Source organism: Elephas maximus, chromosome 20, assembly GCF_024166365.1.
Source record: "Elephas maximus indicus isolate mEleMax1 chromosome 20, mEleMax1 primary haplotype, whole genome shotgun sequence".
Taxonomy (NCBI): Eukaryota; Metazoa; Chordata; class Mammalia; order Proboscidea; family Elephantidae; genus Elephas; species Elephas maximus.
The window spans coordinates 61174055-61190100 of record NC_064838.1 but is presented as its reverse complement, the minus strand read 5'-3'; the positions used below and the strand labels follow the sequence as shown (position 1 = coordinate 61190100).

The following is a 16046-nucleotide window of genomic DNA, read 5'->3' as shown; positions in this document are numbered from 1 at the left end:
ACATGAATGAGAAGACTATCAAAATATACAGAGTTCAAGGTTCATTTTAACTTAATACTAAAAATGACTTCAACAATTGAGGTCTTACTATGAATTTAATTTTCTCAAGCAATATACTGTCTATATGCAAAGAACATAATTATGTAAATTTCACCTATACAATTCATCAGGCATAAGGATATCTGCTATTTGTAAAGAGATTATAAATAAACTGGCTATATCACACATGAAATATACTGGAAGATTAAATTTTGTGAATCTAAATACTGACAGTAGGAAGTTGCAATGCAATTTAACTTGGCTATTTTGGTTTTTAAAAGTAAATTTGAACAAGTTGGGGGAAATACAACCATTTTCAAAGTATCATTTAACTATGTTTCAGTCTATATAGTTTCGGTCTATTAAAAGCAAAAAAGTCTCTGAAACAAGTATAAATTTTATACAAAAATATATACACTTATAGAAAAATATAAAATATTTTATATTAAAACTTAACATTGTAAATTTCCTGAAACACAGCGTACCATATGGAGACAATATTAGCTTGGTTTTTCCATCCAATAATTCAGTTTCAAGCTTTAAACCATCTCTGCAAGATATAAGAAAGCTGTGTCACTTTTAAGAAAAAGCATCATCTTAAGTAGCCAGAAATGCTTATTTGACCTCTAAAGTAAAATTGTTACTTTGAATTTATAAGGAATCTTGTAATATTATCAAATCATAAAATACAGTACAAGCATTGTATTTCTCCATTCTAGCATTATAAGAGTTAAATGATGGTATAGTAACTGAATTAATTTACTGGTTACCAATAACAAAATGAGGTTTCAGCTTAAAGATAACGAGTTCTTGTATTACTGAGAAGTTTCAGGAAGAATTTTCTCATTGATTTTTCAGTTTTATCTTCAATCAGAAGTGTTTTTAATTAATATCATCTAAAAAAATCATCTAGTGAGTCTTAATTAAAAACGCTTCTGATTGAAGATAAAACTGAAAAATCAATGAGAAAATTCTTCCTGAAACTTCTCAGTAATACAAGAACTCGTTATCTTTAAGCTGAAACCTCATTTTGTTATTGGTAACCAGTAAATTAATTCAGTTACTATACCATCATTTAACTCTTATAATGCTAGAATGGAGAAATACAATGCTCGTACTCAAACTCACCAAAGTTAAAGTAGCAGGGCGTATCTACCAGGGATCAGTTCCATGATGACCTCACAACTAAAAATTCATTCTACAGAGTGCAGGCGCATTACGTGAAAGTGAGCTATCACACTGCCACCAGAGTTACCAACTGCTTGAGCATAGAGTTTCCCTTTATTCTGAATATTTCAAAGAACACATATTGATACTTAGTGACACTTCTGTTACTAACGATAACAAATCTGTAATAAATGCTGGAAACCCTGGTGGCATAGTGGTTAAGTACAACGGCTGCTAACCAAAGGGTCAGCAGTTGGAATCCGCCAGGCGCTCCTTGGCAACTCTATGGGGCAGCTCTACTCTGTCATATAGGGTCGCTATGAGTCGGAATGGACTCGACAGCGCTGGGTGGGTTTATTATACTCTACGTGTGCATGTAAAAAGCAAGCAGCATAAAATAACAGCAGACATCTGCCAACACAACTTCTATACCTGTTAAGGGTCTAAATTAAAAAAACCACTGAAAACAATGGCAGTCTAGGGAGTAATACACTATTTTAAAGATGTCACATTACACATTAAGTGGACAAAGGTGAAGTCCAAGAAACAAAATTAAATCCTGACAGCCAGTCAAGGATGAGAAATGGTTGGCAAAGGTCTGATTAGGAATTGAAATTTGTGGTGTTGCTCAAGTAAGGCAATTAAATTACCTCAATTTATTTACTGAAGGTAAAACAACACTGACAGGGACAGGTTTTAGGGTTTCCCTGTTGTAGGGTTATGAACTGTTCATATTCATGTCAGTGAAACTTTACCAAAAAGGAAACATAATGCAATTGCAAAATCTCTGTTCCGCACTGCACTGTACAACTTTCTAAGCAGACGGTGTTCTACGTTTCCAGATTCTAGAACATAGAATTCATTTGCTCAATGATGTGCAGTGAAGTCTTGGTTTGGTGTCTTTTCATTTTCTCAAAGTATTAAACCTCCAAGTGATGAAAACCATACATGAGCCCTTTTTATTCAACTACTACGTAATGAGGGTCACCATGAGTCAATCAACCGGACAGCCACGAACAGTTAATGAGGGCCTATCAGGTGCCTTTGAATTACGGTGTTCGCGAGGAATACCGAAAATACCGTGGACTTCAGGAGAATGAACACATTTGTCTCGGAAGAAGTACAGACAGAACGCCCTTTAGAAGCGAATCTGGCGAGACTTGTTTCACGTACTTTGCACATGTTATCAGGAGGGCCCAACTAGTCCCTGGAGAAGGACATCATGCTTGGTAGAGGGGCGAGAAGAAGAGGAAGACCCTCAATGAGATGGACTGTCACAGTAGCTGCAAGAATGGGCTCAAAAATAGCAACGATTGAGCGGATGGCGCCCGCCAGGACAGTGTTTAGTTCTACTGTACGCAGGGTCGCTGTGAGTCGGAACCGACTCCACGGCACCGAACCACAATTAGGTACCAGGCACTGATAATACACTGATTCCTTGAGGAGCCTTGGTTCCTCCCAACCTTAGCACTCTGACAGTCAGCAAAGCTGCCAAGACAGGGTCACGCAGAACCGGGGGCTAGGGTCAGAATTTCTCCCCGGGATTCCGCTAAGTTTTCTCTCCCCGTCTGCCTCGGTCGTTTATCCCCGCTCCGCCTCTCTGCCACGCCTTGCCTGCCTCTCTTCCTGAGGGAAACGAGGGTGCCCAAGGAAGGGAAGGGCGAGTGTGAAGGGGTAAAAGCGAGCGCTACCGGGCGGTAAAGGCCAAGCCGGCTCCCTCGCCCCTCTGAACCTCAGGGAGACCGGCACTGCCGCTCGAGGCCGCACAGCCCAGAAAGTTCTCCCCAGCCTCACCCTCCTCTCCCCTTCCGACCCACTTCCTCGCCCGATCTTACCCCAAATTCATCGCCTGACCCCCAGCTTTCCCCTCAAGTCGCTCAAGCACCTTGTGTACTTCGGTTGCCGCTGCCGTTCAATAAGCGCTACGCCGATTGGATACGGGGATGCCGGCGAACTGAGAGGATCGACCAATCAGAATTGGGCGTGCTGGCGAGGGCGCTCAGCCGGGGGCGGGGCTCCGGGGACAACGGACGGCTCTCCGATTAGGCTCAGCTCTGGTTTGACTCCGCCCCAGGCTGGGCTTAGTTCGCGGGTCAGGTCTGAGCAGGCACAGGCTTGGGGTTCCGGGAGTCGAGTGGCAGAAGTCTTTGGAATCGTACCATCCTAAGATCACGGCCGTGGGGAAAAATGCCTCAGCTTAGGTGAGGTTGGTAAAAAAACGGAGGAACAAGAGCATACATCTTTTTAGGAAATTAATCGAATCGTGGTGTTGGAGGCAAAGAATATAGAATGTATCATGGACTGCTAGAAGAATGAGCAAATTTGTGTTGGAGTAAGTATAGTCGGAATGCTCCTTAGAAGCAAGGATGTTGAGACTTCATCTCACTTACTTTGGACATTTTATCAGGAGGGACCACTCGCTGGAAAAGGTCAGCATCATGTTTGATAGAGGGTCGGCAAAAAATAGGGAGAAGCTCAAGGAGATGGATGGACACAACAGCCCCAGTAATGGACTCAAGCACACTGATTGTGAAGACGGCGTAGCAACGGGCAAGGTTTAGTTCTGTTATCCATAAAGTCGCTGTGATTCTGAGCCAATGGAATGGCAACTAACAACAACATATTTTATAGTTGGAAGAGAGGCTTATTTCAGTACAAAAAAAGTTGGCAGGTGGGTACTCTCAGGGCAGGTACTGGGCATGCCAAGTTTGTTGCTGAGACCCTGCATCAATCTGTAAGACAGGGAACAGAGGGCCCCTCAAATCTACAACGTAACAAGAAATGGGCGAAGGCGCAGAAACAAAGCCATTCCCCAGAACAATGGGGCAAGGTAGCAGAAAATAGCCCGCAAACTTCTTTAAAGTTGTCTTACAGAAGTAGCTGGATAAAACCAGCCCCTGGGACAAGCACAGAACATCCACCTGTGACTGCTGTGTGACCTTCCACCAGGGGCAGTGAGGGGCAGCAGCAACAGCCAGGAATCGAACTTGGGGAGTGAGAAACTGCACAGGTGTGACACCCTGTAATAACTCCTGCTAGTGGGTATGAGTCCCAGAGGCCTCCAGGACAGGAGCCACCTTAGAAAGCTGCTGAGCATGCACGTTAGTTAACCTGTCCCTCCCCAAAGTGGCCTACTTGACCTGCCTATGCCAGTGAATAAACATGAATCTTTTCCCGCCCAAGAACTTTTAAAAACCCTGGTGGGTCTCTTGTTTTGTGAGACGGGGGTAAGCATTGCTTTAGACCCTACTCATCTCCGCTTTCCAGCCTCTTGAATAAAGCTTTGCTCGTGGAAAATTCTGCATGCCTTACCTGTTCATTCTTGACCAGTGAGAGGCAAGAACCTTGTTCCGGTAACACCTGCATCTTATTAAGTCACATCAACAGTCACAAGTGCTCAATAAATGTAGTGCTATGAGCCAGTCATAGATCTACTGTAATCACCTTCTATTATTTAAGCGTTACACCATTGTCCCCACTTTATAGATGAGGCAGCTGAGGCACAGAGAGGTTAAATGTTCATGACTACCAAGCAATTTGACAGCAGAGACCATGTTCTTAGCAGTAGTATATGAGGCTGGGAGCCCTGGTGGCACAACAGTTAAGCATTTGGCTACTAACTGAAGTGTTGGCTTTTGGATCCCATCCAGTGGCTATGCAGGAGAATGACCTGCTGATCTACTCCCATAGGATTATGGGGCAGCCGTACTCTGTCACGTGGTGTCGATATGATTCCTCCTGGAATCCACTGGTGGGTGGATTAGGAACCCATCCTCTGGGGTCCTCAATCTCTGACCTTTTTGTAGATCAGGAAATGTAATGAATGATGCAGAGTGGGTGTCTTGGTTATCTAGTGCTGCTGTAACAGAAATACCACGTGGCTTGGCATCTTTCTTTCCCCATCTCTGCCAGCTAGCGTGCTTGTTTAATCTCTTTTGTATCTTAAAAGACATTGGCTCAAAACACTGTCTACACTAATCCTGCCTCATTAACATAACAAAGGCAACCCATCCCCAAATGGGGTTATAGCCACAGGCATAGAGGTTAGGATTTACAACACATTTTTGGGGGAAGAACACAATTCAGTTCACAACAGTGAGCTTCATGGGGGTGGACAGTAGGTGTCTTACTCACCTCTAGCCACAGTATCTGGCATTGCTCAGTGCGGACAGTATATATTTGATAAATGAATGAACAGTAAAAATAAAAAATGTCAATAGCAATCTTATTAAAATTGAATGAAATTTTATTTGAGTGATTCATATTTCATGTTACCCACAGGTTATAATGCAGTTAATACAAATTTGCAATTTTTTCATCTGTCTGCTCTGTGGAAACCCTAGTGGTGTAGTGGTTAAGTGCTACAGCTGCTAACCGAAGGGTCAGCAGTTCGAATCCACCAGGCGCTCCTTGGAAACTCTATGGGGCAGTTCTACCCTGTCCTATAGGGTTGCTATGAGTCGGAATTGACTCGACGGCACTGGGTTTGGTTTTTTTTTTTTGGTTATCTGTTCTGTATATAATTTTTAAAAATTACAGTTGCTAATAAATAAGGTACATTGAACTTTCACACTATGTTCAGTGAGATTTCAAAGGGCTTTGTTAATACTCATTTTTGTATGTGTCCTGCATAGGATGTACTTAGATAAACATTTGTTGACTAATTTGACTCAATAAATAAACAGGCACCAACCTACATTTGATCCAGTGTTTCCTCATCTAAAGAAATATTTACGCAGAGAAAAAAGTCTGAAAGGATATGCACTAACATCTTATATTACATGTTACAGGTATATTTGACAGGTAGAATGGTGTGATTTTTAAATTTTTATTTCTGTTTCTAACTTTTTATCTTTATGAAAATGTTTAAATAGACATAAAAATTGACAGAATAGTACAATGAACATCCATATACCCTCCACCTAGATTCAACAGTTGTTAATGTTCTACTATATTTGCTCCTTCTGTAACACACACACACACACCCTACCTTTTTCTTTTTCTTTTTGCTTAACGATTTGTAAGTAAGTTACAAACATAATACCTTATCTTTAAACAATACAGTCTGCACCTCCAAAAGGAGCCCTGGTTAAGCGCACGGCTGCTAATTGCAACGTTAGTGCTTTGAGCCCACCTAGTAGCACCACAGAAGAAAGACCTGGCAATCTCCCATCAAGATAAAAAAAAAAAAAAGACACTACTGTTCAGTTGATTCTGACTCACAGTCAGACTCTACAGGACAGAATAGAACTGTCCCCCGGGATTGGTTTCCAAGGCTGCAATCTTTACAGAAACAGGCTGCCACAACTTTCTCTTGCAGAGTGGCTGGTGGGTTCAAACCACTAACCTTGCAGTTAGCAGACAAACTTTTAACCGCTATACCAACAGGGCTCCTCTGCAAAGATTACAGCCTAGAAAACCCTATGGTGCAGTTCTACCCTGCCACACTGGGTCACTATGAGTCGAAAACCTGCTCATTGGCACATAACAATATGCACCTCCAAAGAATAAGATATTCTATATAACCACAGCAGCATTATCACACCTAAGAAAATTAACAGTTTTATGACATCTAATATCCAGTTCCTAGTTAATTTTTCCCCCTTGTCCTAAGAATATCTCTATAGCTTGTTATTACCAAACCAGGATCCAATCAAGGATGACACATTGCGTCTGGTTATTATGCTTCTTTATTCTCTTTTCATATACAACAGTCACCCTCATTTTTTTTGTTGTTGTTGCATTGACTTTTTGAAAACTCAAGGCCACTTTTACTGTAGAATGGCCCACATTCTGTATTTGTCTGATTGTTGCCTTATGGTGCTCATCTATCCTCTTTATGTCCTATATTATTCAAGTTAAACATTTTTATTAAGAATAGTTCAAGGTAAGGTAATAAAAAAACTCCTCCCCCCCAAAAAAGCCCTAGCACGGATGGCTTCACTGCAGAGTTCTACCAAACTTCCAGAGAAGAGTTAACACCACTACTACTAAAGGTATTTCAGAGCACAGAAAAGGACGGAATACTCCCAAACTCATTCAGTGAAGCCAGCATATCCCTGATACCAAAAGCAGGTAAAGGCACCACAAAAAAAGAAAATTACAGATCTATATCCCTCATGAACTTAAATGCAAAAATCCTCAACAAAATTCTAGCCAATAGAATTCAACAACATATCAAAAAAATAATTCACCATGACCAAGTGGGTTTCATACTAGGTATGGAGGTATGGTTCAACATTAGAAAAACAGTTAATGTAATCCATCATATAAATAAAACAAAAGACAAGAATCACATGATTTTATCAATTGATGCACAAAAAGCATGATAAAAACTCTGAGCAAAATAGGAATAGAAAGAAAATTCCTCAACATAATAAAGGGCATTTATACAAAGCCAATAGCCAATATCATCCAAAAGCATTCCCCTTGAGATAGGGAACTAGACAAGGATGCCCTTTATCACCACTCTTACTCAACATGGTGCTGGAGGTTCTAGCCAGAGCAATTAGGCTAGATAAAGAAAAAGATTGATAAGGAAGAAGTGAAAGTATCTCTATTTGCAGATGACATGATCTTATACACAGAAAACCCTAAAGAATCCTCAGGAAAACTACTGAAACTAATAGAAGAGTTCAGCAGAGTATCAGGATACAAGATAAACATACAAAAATCTGTTGGATTCCTCTACACCAACAAAAAGAACATCGAAGAGGAAATCACCAAATCAATACCATTTGCAGTAGCCCCCAAGAAGATAAAATACTTAGGAATAAATCTTACCAGAGATGTAAAAGACCTATACAAAGAAAACTACAAGACACTACTGCAAGAAACCAAAAGAGACCTACATAAGTGGAAAAACATACTTCGCTCATGGATAGGAAGACTCAACATTGTAAAAATGTCTATTCTACCAAAAGCGATGTATAGATACAATGCAATTCCCATCCAAATTCCAATGACATTTTTTAAGGAGATGGAGAAACAAATCACCAACTTCATATAGAAGAGAAAGAGGACTGGGATAAGGAAAGCATTAGGGAAAAAGAAGAACAAAGTTGGAGACCTCACTCTACCTGATTTTAGAACCTATTATACCACCACAGTAGCCAAAACAGCCTAGTACTGGTACATCAGATACATAGACCAATGGAACAGAATTGAGAATCCAGACATAATCCATCCACATATGAGCAGCTGATTTTTGACAAAGGCCCAAAGTCAGTTAAATGGGGACAAGACAGTCTTTTTAACAAATGGTCTGGCATAACTGGATATCCATCTGCAAAAAAAAGAAACAAGATCCATACCTCACACCATGTACAAAAACAAACTCAAAATGGATTAAAGACCTAAACATAAAATCTAAAACAATAAAGATCATGGGAGAAAAAATAGGGACAATGCTAGGAGCCCTAATACATGGCATAAACAGTATACAGAACATTACTAACAATGTAGAAGAAAAACTAGATAACCGGGAGCTCCTAAAAATCAAACAGCTATGTTCATCCAAAGGCTTCACCGGAAGAGTAAAAAGGTTACCTACAGACTGGGAGAAAGTGTTTAGCTATGACATTTCTGATCAGCGCCTGATCTCTAAAATCTGCATGATACTGCAAAAACTCAACTACAAAAAGACAAAGAACCCAATTAAAAAATGGGGAAAAGATATGAATAGACACTTCACTAAAGAAGACATTCAGGCGGCTAACAGATACATGAGGAGATGCTCATGATCATTAGCCATTAGAGAAATGCAGATCAAAACTACAATGAGATTCTATCTCACTTCAACAAGGCTGGCATTAGTCCAAAAAAGATATAAATGTTGGAGAGGTTGTGAGGAGACTGGAACACTTATACACTGCTGGTGGGAATGGAAAATGGTACAACCACTTTGGAAATTGATGTGCACTTCTTTGAAAAGCTAGAAATAGAATTACCATATGATCCAGCAATTCTACTCCTTGGAATATATCCTAGAGAAATAAGAGCCTTTACACGAACAGATGTATGTACACCCATGTTCATTGCAGCACTGTTTACCGTAACAAAAAGGTGGAAGCAACCAAGGTGCCTATCAGTGGATGAATGGATAAATAAATTATGATATATTCACACAATGGAATACTACGGATCGATAAAGAACAGTGAGGAATCTGTGAAACATTTCATAACATGGAGGCATCTGGAAGGCATTCTGCTGAGTGAAATTAGTCAGTTGCAAAAGAACGAATATTGTATAAGACCACTATTATAAGAACTTGAGAAATACTTTAAACAGAAAAGAATATATTCTTTGATGGTTACGAGAGGGGGGAGGGTGGGAGAGAGGGAGAGGGATATATTCATTAATTAGATAGTAAGTAAGAACTTCTTTAGGTGAAGGGAAAGACAACACACAATACAGGGGAGGTAGGCACAACCAGACTAAACCAAAAGCAAAGAAGTTTCCTGAATAAACTGAATGCTTTGAAGGCCAGTGTAGCCGGGGTGGGGTTTGGGGACTATGGTTTCAGGGGACATCTAAGTCAACTGGCCTAATAAAATCTATTAAGAAAACATTCTGCATCCCACTTTGGAGAGTGGTGCCTGGGGTCTTAAATGCTAGCAAGTGGCCATCTAAGATGCATCAATGGGTCTCAACCCACCTGGAGCAAAGAAGAATCAAGGACACAAGGTAACTGTGAGCCCAAGAGACAGAAAAGGCCACATAAACCAGAGACTACATCAGCCTGAGACCAGAAGAACTAGATGGTACCTAGCTACAACTGATGACTGCCCTGACAGGGAACACAACAGAGAAGCCCTGAGGGAGCAGGAGAGCAGTGGGATGCAGACCCCAAATTCTCATAAAAAGACCAGGCTTAATGGTCTGACTGAGACTAGAAGGACCCTGGTGGTCCTGGCCCCCAGACCTCTGTTAGCCCAAGACAGGAACTATTCCCAAAACCAACTCTTCAGACATGGATTGGACTGGACAATGAGATAGAAAAAGATGTTGGTGGAGAATGAGCTTCTTGGATCAAGTAGACACTTGAGACTATGTTGGCATCTCCTATCTGGAGGGGAGATGAGAGGGCAGAGGGGGTCAGAAGCTGGCAGAATGGACACAAAAAGAGAGAGTGGAGGGAAGGAGAGGGCTGTCTCTTTAGCGGGAGAGCAAATAGGAGTATAAACCAAGGTGTACATAAATTTTTGTTTGAGAGACTGACTTGATTTGTAAACTTTCACTTAAAGCACAATGAAAATTAAAAAAATAATAATACTTCAAGGTGATATTGCGTGGTTCACAGTGCATCATATCAAGTTGTCTATTATGAGGGTGGTCAAATTTAAAGACTTAAGATGGTGATTGCCCAATGTCTTTATTGCCAACGTCTATCTTTTCCTTTGCAATTAGTAATTAATCAAGGGACACCAGGAGTAATGCTGTAACCCCCCCCCCAAAAAAAAAACCCATTGCTGTTGAGTCAATTCCAACTCATAGCGACCCCATAGGACAGAGTAGAACCACCCCATAGAGTTTCCAAGGAGTGCCTGGTGGATTAAGACTGCCAACATTTTGGCTAGCAGCCGTATGACTTAACCCCTACTCCACCAGGGTTTCCAAACACTGCGGCACTGGGCAAATATCCTGTTCTCTAAGAACCTTTCACCTAATAGTGAGGTGTGATCTTTGTTTTTTGTATTTTTTGATAAGTCATCTCCTGCGCATCCTTCTCTATCTGTTCACCAGGAGAGCTCAAGAAACTGGTCCAAAACCACCCCACCTTCCTGATTGTACTGTGAAACAGAAAACAGAATGCCAAGTTCTAGATGCAGCATCTTTTAACAGCCTGTGTTTCATTCTGGTGTGTCTGAGGTCCATTTCCTCCAGAACATAAGGGTTTGACAAAATGCTGTGAATCTTGGTTGCTCAAGGGTATGTGAGGCATGAGTCTGAGATACTACAAGTACACCCTTCATTCTATGCAGCGTAGTTTCCTCAGGTCTCATTTTTAGCCAGTGGGTACAAAGAGTGTCACCTTGACAGTAATTAGTCTTGCTCCAGTTGATTCTGTAGGACCTTGGCCCATGCAAAGCACCTCCAAAGCACTTCCATGTCCCACCAATGTGGCACTGGAGTCCTTAAGGTGGTCAAGCTGAATGTCACCTGTGGGGAAGGAGGAGGGCATATTCCTTGTGTTCTATTCTGCTTCAGGATAAGTATAGTTTTTAAGAGCACTGGCTTTGGAGCCACACTGCCTGTGTTCAGATCTCAGCTCTGTTGCTTACTAGCTGTACTTCGTTTTCTGTGCTCCGGTTTCCTCTTCCATGCAATGAGAATGAATTATAGTACTCCACCTTACAGAGTTGTTGGGAGCATTATGTAAATGAGTTTAATGAACCCAAAGTGCTTAGTATAATGCCAGCATGTAATTGCCACGTAAATGTCAGCAATAATTTATATCATTACCAAAGAAGTTATGTTTGAGTCCAATAACTCTAAGGGTTTTAGCTCACTCATTTTTTCCCATAAAAAAAAAAGGTAAAAAATACATACAGTACACAGATCTTAAATGTACAATTCAAAGAGTTTTGGTAAATACCACCACTTCAGTCAAGAATTGTTGTTAGGTGCCCTTGAGTCGATTTGGGCTCAAAGTGACCTAACGTTGAAGCCGTCAACTTCATAGTTTCTTGTCAAGCAGACTAGCGAATTGAAGTCAGCCAGACACAGGGTTGGAAGAACTAAAAAAAAAAAAAGAACAGAAAGGTTTATTCACAGTTTGCAAAGTGGGAGACAGGCAGAGTCCGGTGACCTAAGGCTGCCAGATCCCTGAATCAGGGTAGATTTGCATGTATGACCAGTGAGGGGAGGTTCTTCAGTCTTCCGATGTGTGCGCAGTCCTCATAATTTTAGCGAATGGGTTTTTGCACATGGCTTTAAAAATACTGCACACAGCCTGAAAAAAATGGCGACATCTTGATACCACCACCCCAGGAAGGTCATATAGGGGGTAGATTTGGAGTCAGGGGCCTGCGCCTGGGCCTCCTGCCAGAAGAAAAGAAACCTGGAGATTTGACCAATCATAGCGAAGTGCTATAAAAATTGTAACAAAAATGTAGCAAGAGTAGACTTTTCTGAAAAACATCTATTATGGGATGATTAATAACCTTTAGTAACCCTTTCATGACTGCCATCTTCAACGTGACAGAGTAAAACCTTCCCTTCGAGTTTTCTAGGCTGTAATCTTTACAGGAGCAGATCGCCAGAGCGTTTCAAATAAGCAAATACACAGAGACAAAAGCTTATTAGCGGTTACCAGGGGCAGGTGGGCAGGGGGGAGGGCGAATTATTGCTTAAGGGGCACTGAGTTTCTGTTAACAAAAAAAAAAAAACCTTTGCCGTCGAGTCGATTCCTGCTCATAGCGACCCTATAGGACAGAGTAGAACTGCCTCATGGGGTTTCCAAGGAGAGTCTGGTGGATATGAACTGCCCACCGTTTGCTTAGCAGCCATAGCCCTTAACCACTGCACCACCAGGGCTCCGGTTTCTGTGAAGGGTGAGGAAAAAAAACTGGAAATGGGTAGTGGTGATGGTTGCGCAACGTGGTAAACGCAATTAATATGACTGAATTATACATGCAAAAAGGTTGAAATGGCAGACGTTAGACCTACATATATATATATCACGATTTTAAAAAAGAATAGACTATTTCTATAAGCCCAGAAAGTTCTCTGTGCCCCCTCTATAAATCCCCATCGTCTTCCGTAGGCAGCCACTGTTGTGATTTCCCACCATAGGTTAGTTTGCCAGGCAAAGTGAGTTGCTCTGAAGGCGATTCTGACTCACCGTGACCCTGTGTGTGTCAGAGTACAACTGTGCTCCATAGGATTTCAGTGGTTGATTTTTAAGAAGTAGATTGCCAGGCCTTGCTTCTCAGGTGTCTCTGGGTAGACTCAAACCTCCAATCTTCCCTGTTAGCAGCGCCCAGACTCCAGGTTTAATTAGCATTAACTAATGATTTCCAGCACCTTGGAAGACTCAGCTTTTACAGAATATGCAGGTGGAGTTTCCACTATTGAGAAGATGTTTCTATGTCTTACGTTGTCACGGGATGCTCAGGTGAGCTGACGTCTGGGAGGCCCACCACAACAGTTTGTCACACAAACATAGCTGACCGACAGGGTGGGGGTGGGGAGCGCCATTCAGGCTAAATTTCTATGAAAAAGGACCCCTGGGGGCACAATGGTTAAGCACTCTGCTGTGAACAGGAAGTTTGGAGGTTGGAACCCACCCAGTGGCCCCTTGGGAGAAAAGAGCTGGTGATCTGCTCCTTAAAGATTATAGCCCAGGAAACTCAGTGGGACAGCTCTGCTCTGTTACATGGGGTCGCTGTGAGTCGGAACAGACTCAGTGGCACCCAGCAACAAATTCTGTCTTATGAGGCTCTCAAGCATCTGCTGTTGGGGGTTGTTTTGATTAATGGTGAAAACCAGAGGCTCCAGAATTCCTTAACTTTGAGGCCTGTTGCTGTCAGGATTATGTAACCTAGGGCCCTTTTTCACAGTGAGTGCTCAAGATTCCTATCTGTTGGCTTTTCCGGTGTTTTGTGCAAGGATTTCTGCAGATTTATTCTGATATTATGCAAAAAGGACCAGCCCCTCGCCAAACCTTGGATACCTACATTGTTGGCTTATTGTTTTGTGATGTCCGCAGCTTTGCTTGAAACTATTCAAAAACATTTTCAGAAATCCCTGACTAGGAATGGTTTTCCCACAACCGGCATTCAGGAAATTCACTTTTCCTCCTTCCATAGCCAGCACTGTCAAGCAGTGTTTATAATTCATTTGTGAGAGCTGCTCTACAGAGCAAGTTAATTAGCGGTCTTCTTTGCCTCTAGGAGCAGCTGACAGAAACCAAAAGCAGATACAGTAGACAAAAGCAAAATTAAATTAAGTAAGTTGTTCAGGTGTGAAGGGATGAAGGTCTTAATTGGGCAATTCTGAGAAAAGTCTTAAAAGATACAGGAAGAGCAGGGGAGGAAGAGAAAGCAACCCACTGTGGGAGTAAGTCATTTAACCCTCTTTAGAAACAACAAAAAAAAAACTTTTTTTTTTTAATTTTAGAAACCCTGGTGGCATAGTGGTTTAGTGCTACAGCTGCTAACAAAGGGTCAGCAGTTCGAATCTGCCAGGCGCTCCTTGGAAACTCTATGGGGCAGTTCTACTCTGTCCAATAGGGTCACTATGAGTCGTAATCGACTCGACAGCACTGGGTTTGATTTTTTGGTTTTAGCCTCAGGTTCTTCATGTGAAAGAACGATTAGACAAACTTCCTAAGCCCCTTTCAGTTTGTAAGGGGATGAGTCTAAATTATCCTCAGTCTCTGTCCTTGCCTACCTGGTCAGGGCCAGGCTCCTCTCTGCCGGGCGTTTCCAGCAGTCCCCAAACTGGTCTCCATACTGTAGCCAGATGATCTGTAGAATGTGAATCTGCTTAAGTCTCTCTGCTGCTGAAAATCTTCCAATAATTTAAAAACCCATTGTCCCCGATATGAAGTCCAAAGGGCTTACCTGAGTCACCAAGAAGCTGGAAGAGGCAAGAAAGAATTTTTTCCCTGCAGACTTCAGAGAGAACATGGTCCTGCGGACGCTTTAATTTTGTACTTCTGACCCCCAGAACTATGAGAGCATAAATCTCTGTTTTAAGCAGCTCAGTTGGTAGTAGCTTGTTGTAGCAGCCCTTGCAAATGCATACTGAGTGATAAAGCCGTGATTCAGGAGAGGGTTTTCCAGGGGGTGCGGATGGGAGTGGTGGAGAATGAGACCAGGGAGACGAACAGGGCATCAGCGACCTCGGTATATTCCATGGGGGTGCGGATGGGAGTGGTGGAGAATGAGACCAGGGAGACAAACAGGGCATCAGTGACCTCGGTATATTCCATGGGGGTGCGGATGGGAGTGGTGGAGAATGAGACCAGGGAGACGAACAGGGCATCAGTGACCTCGGTATATTCCATGGGGGTGCGGTTGGGAGTGGTGGAGAATGAGACCAGGGAGACGAACAGGGCATCAGTGACCTCGGTATATTCCATGGGGGTGCGGTTGGGAGTGGTGGAGAATGAGACCAGGGAGACGAACAGGGCATCAGTGACCTCGGTATATTCCATGGGGGTGCGGTTGGGAGTGGTGGAGAATGAGACCAGGGAGACGAACAGGGCATCAGTGACCTCGGTATATTCCATGGGGGTGCGGTTGGGAGTGGTGGAGAATGAGACCAGGGAGACGAACAGGGCATCAGTGACCTCGGTATATTCCATGGGGGTGCGGATGGGAGTGGTGGAGAATGAGACCAGGGAGACGAACAGGGCATCAGTGACCTCGGTATATTCCATGGGGGTGCGGTTGGGAGTGGTGGAGAATGAGACCAGGGAGACGAACAGGGCATCAGTGACCTCGGTATATTCCATGGGGGTGCGGATGGGAGTGGTGGAGAATGAGACCAGGGAGACGAACAGGGCATCAGTGACCTCGGTATATTCCATGGGGGTGCGGTTGGGAGTGGTGGAGAATGAGACCAGGGAGACAAACAGGGCATCAGTGACCTCGGTATATTCCATGGGGGTGCGGTTGGGAGTGGTGGAGAATGAGACCAGGGAGACAAACAGGGCATCAGTGACCTCGGTATATTCCATGGGGGTGTGGATGGGAGTGGTGGAGAATGAGACCAGGGAGACAAACAGGGCATCAGTGACCTCGGTATACTCATTTCATAATATTGGTGGCGGACACAAGTTTTGTTAGATTGTTCTCTATTCAATTTTCGTCTAACTGAAATATGTCAT

General features: G+C 42.7%; 1 protein-coding gene across 8 annotated transcripts in view; it reads right to left on the bottom strand.

Moving 5' to 3' along the window:
- Nucleotides 1-3130, bottom strand: part of CCDC66 (coiled-coil domain containing 66) — a 58969-nt gene extending 55839 nt beyond the window's left edge. For 6 of the 8 annotated variants that reach the window (XM_049862247.1, XM_049862244.1, XM_049862245.1 and 3 more), the window contains exons 1-2: nt 3042-3083; nt 525-589 (exon numbers count right to left, since the gene is read on the bottom strand). In XM_049862247.1, coding sequence (XP_049718204.1) covers nt 525-589; nt 3042-3052 — 76 coding nt within the window. In that variant the 5' untranslated portion in view covers nt 3053-3083. Of the gene's footprint in view, nt 1-524; nt 590-3041 lie in introns of all 8 variants that reach the window. The other 2 variants (XM_049862243.1, XM_049862246.1) reach the window with 2 other exon arrangements.
- Between the last annotated feature and the right edge of the window lie 12916 nt (nt 3131-16046).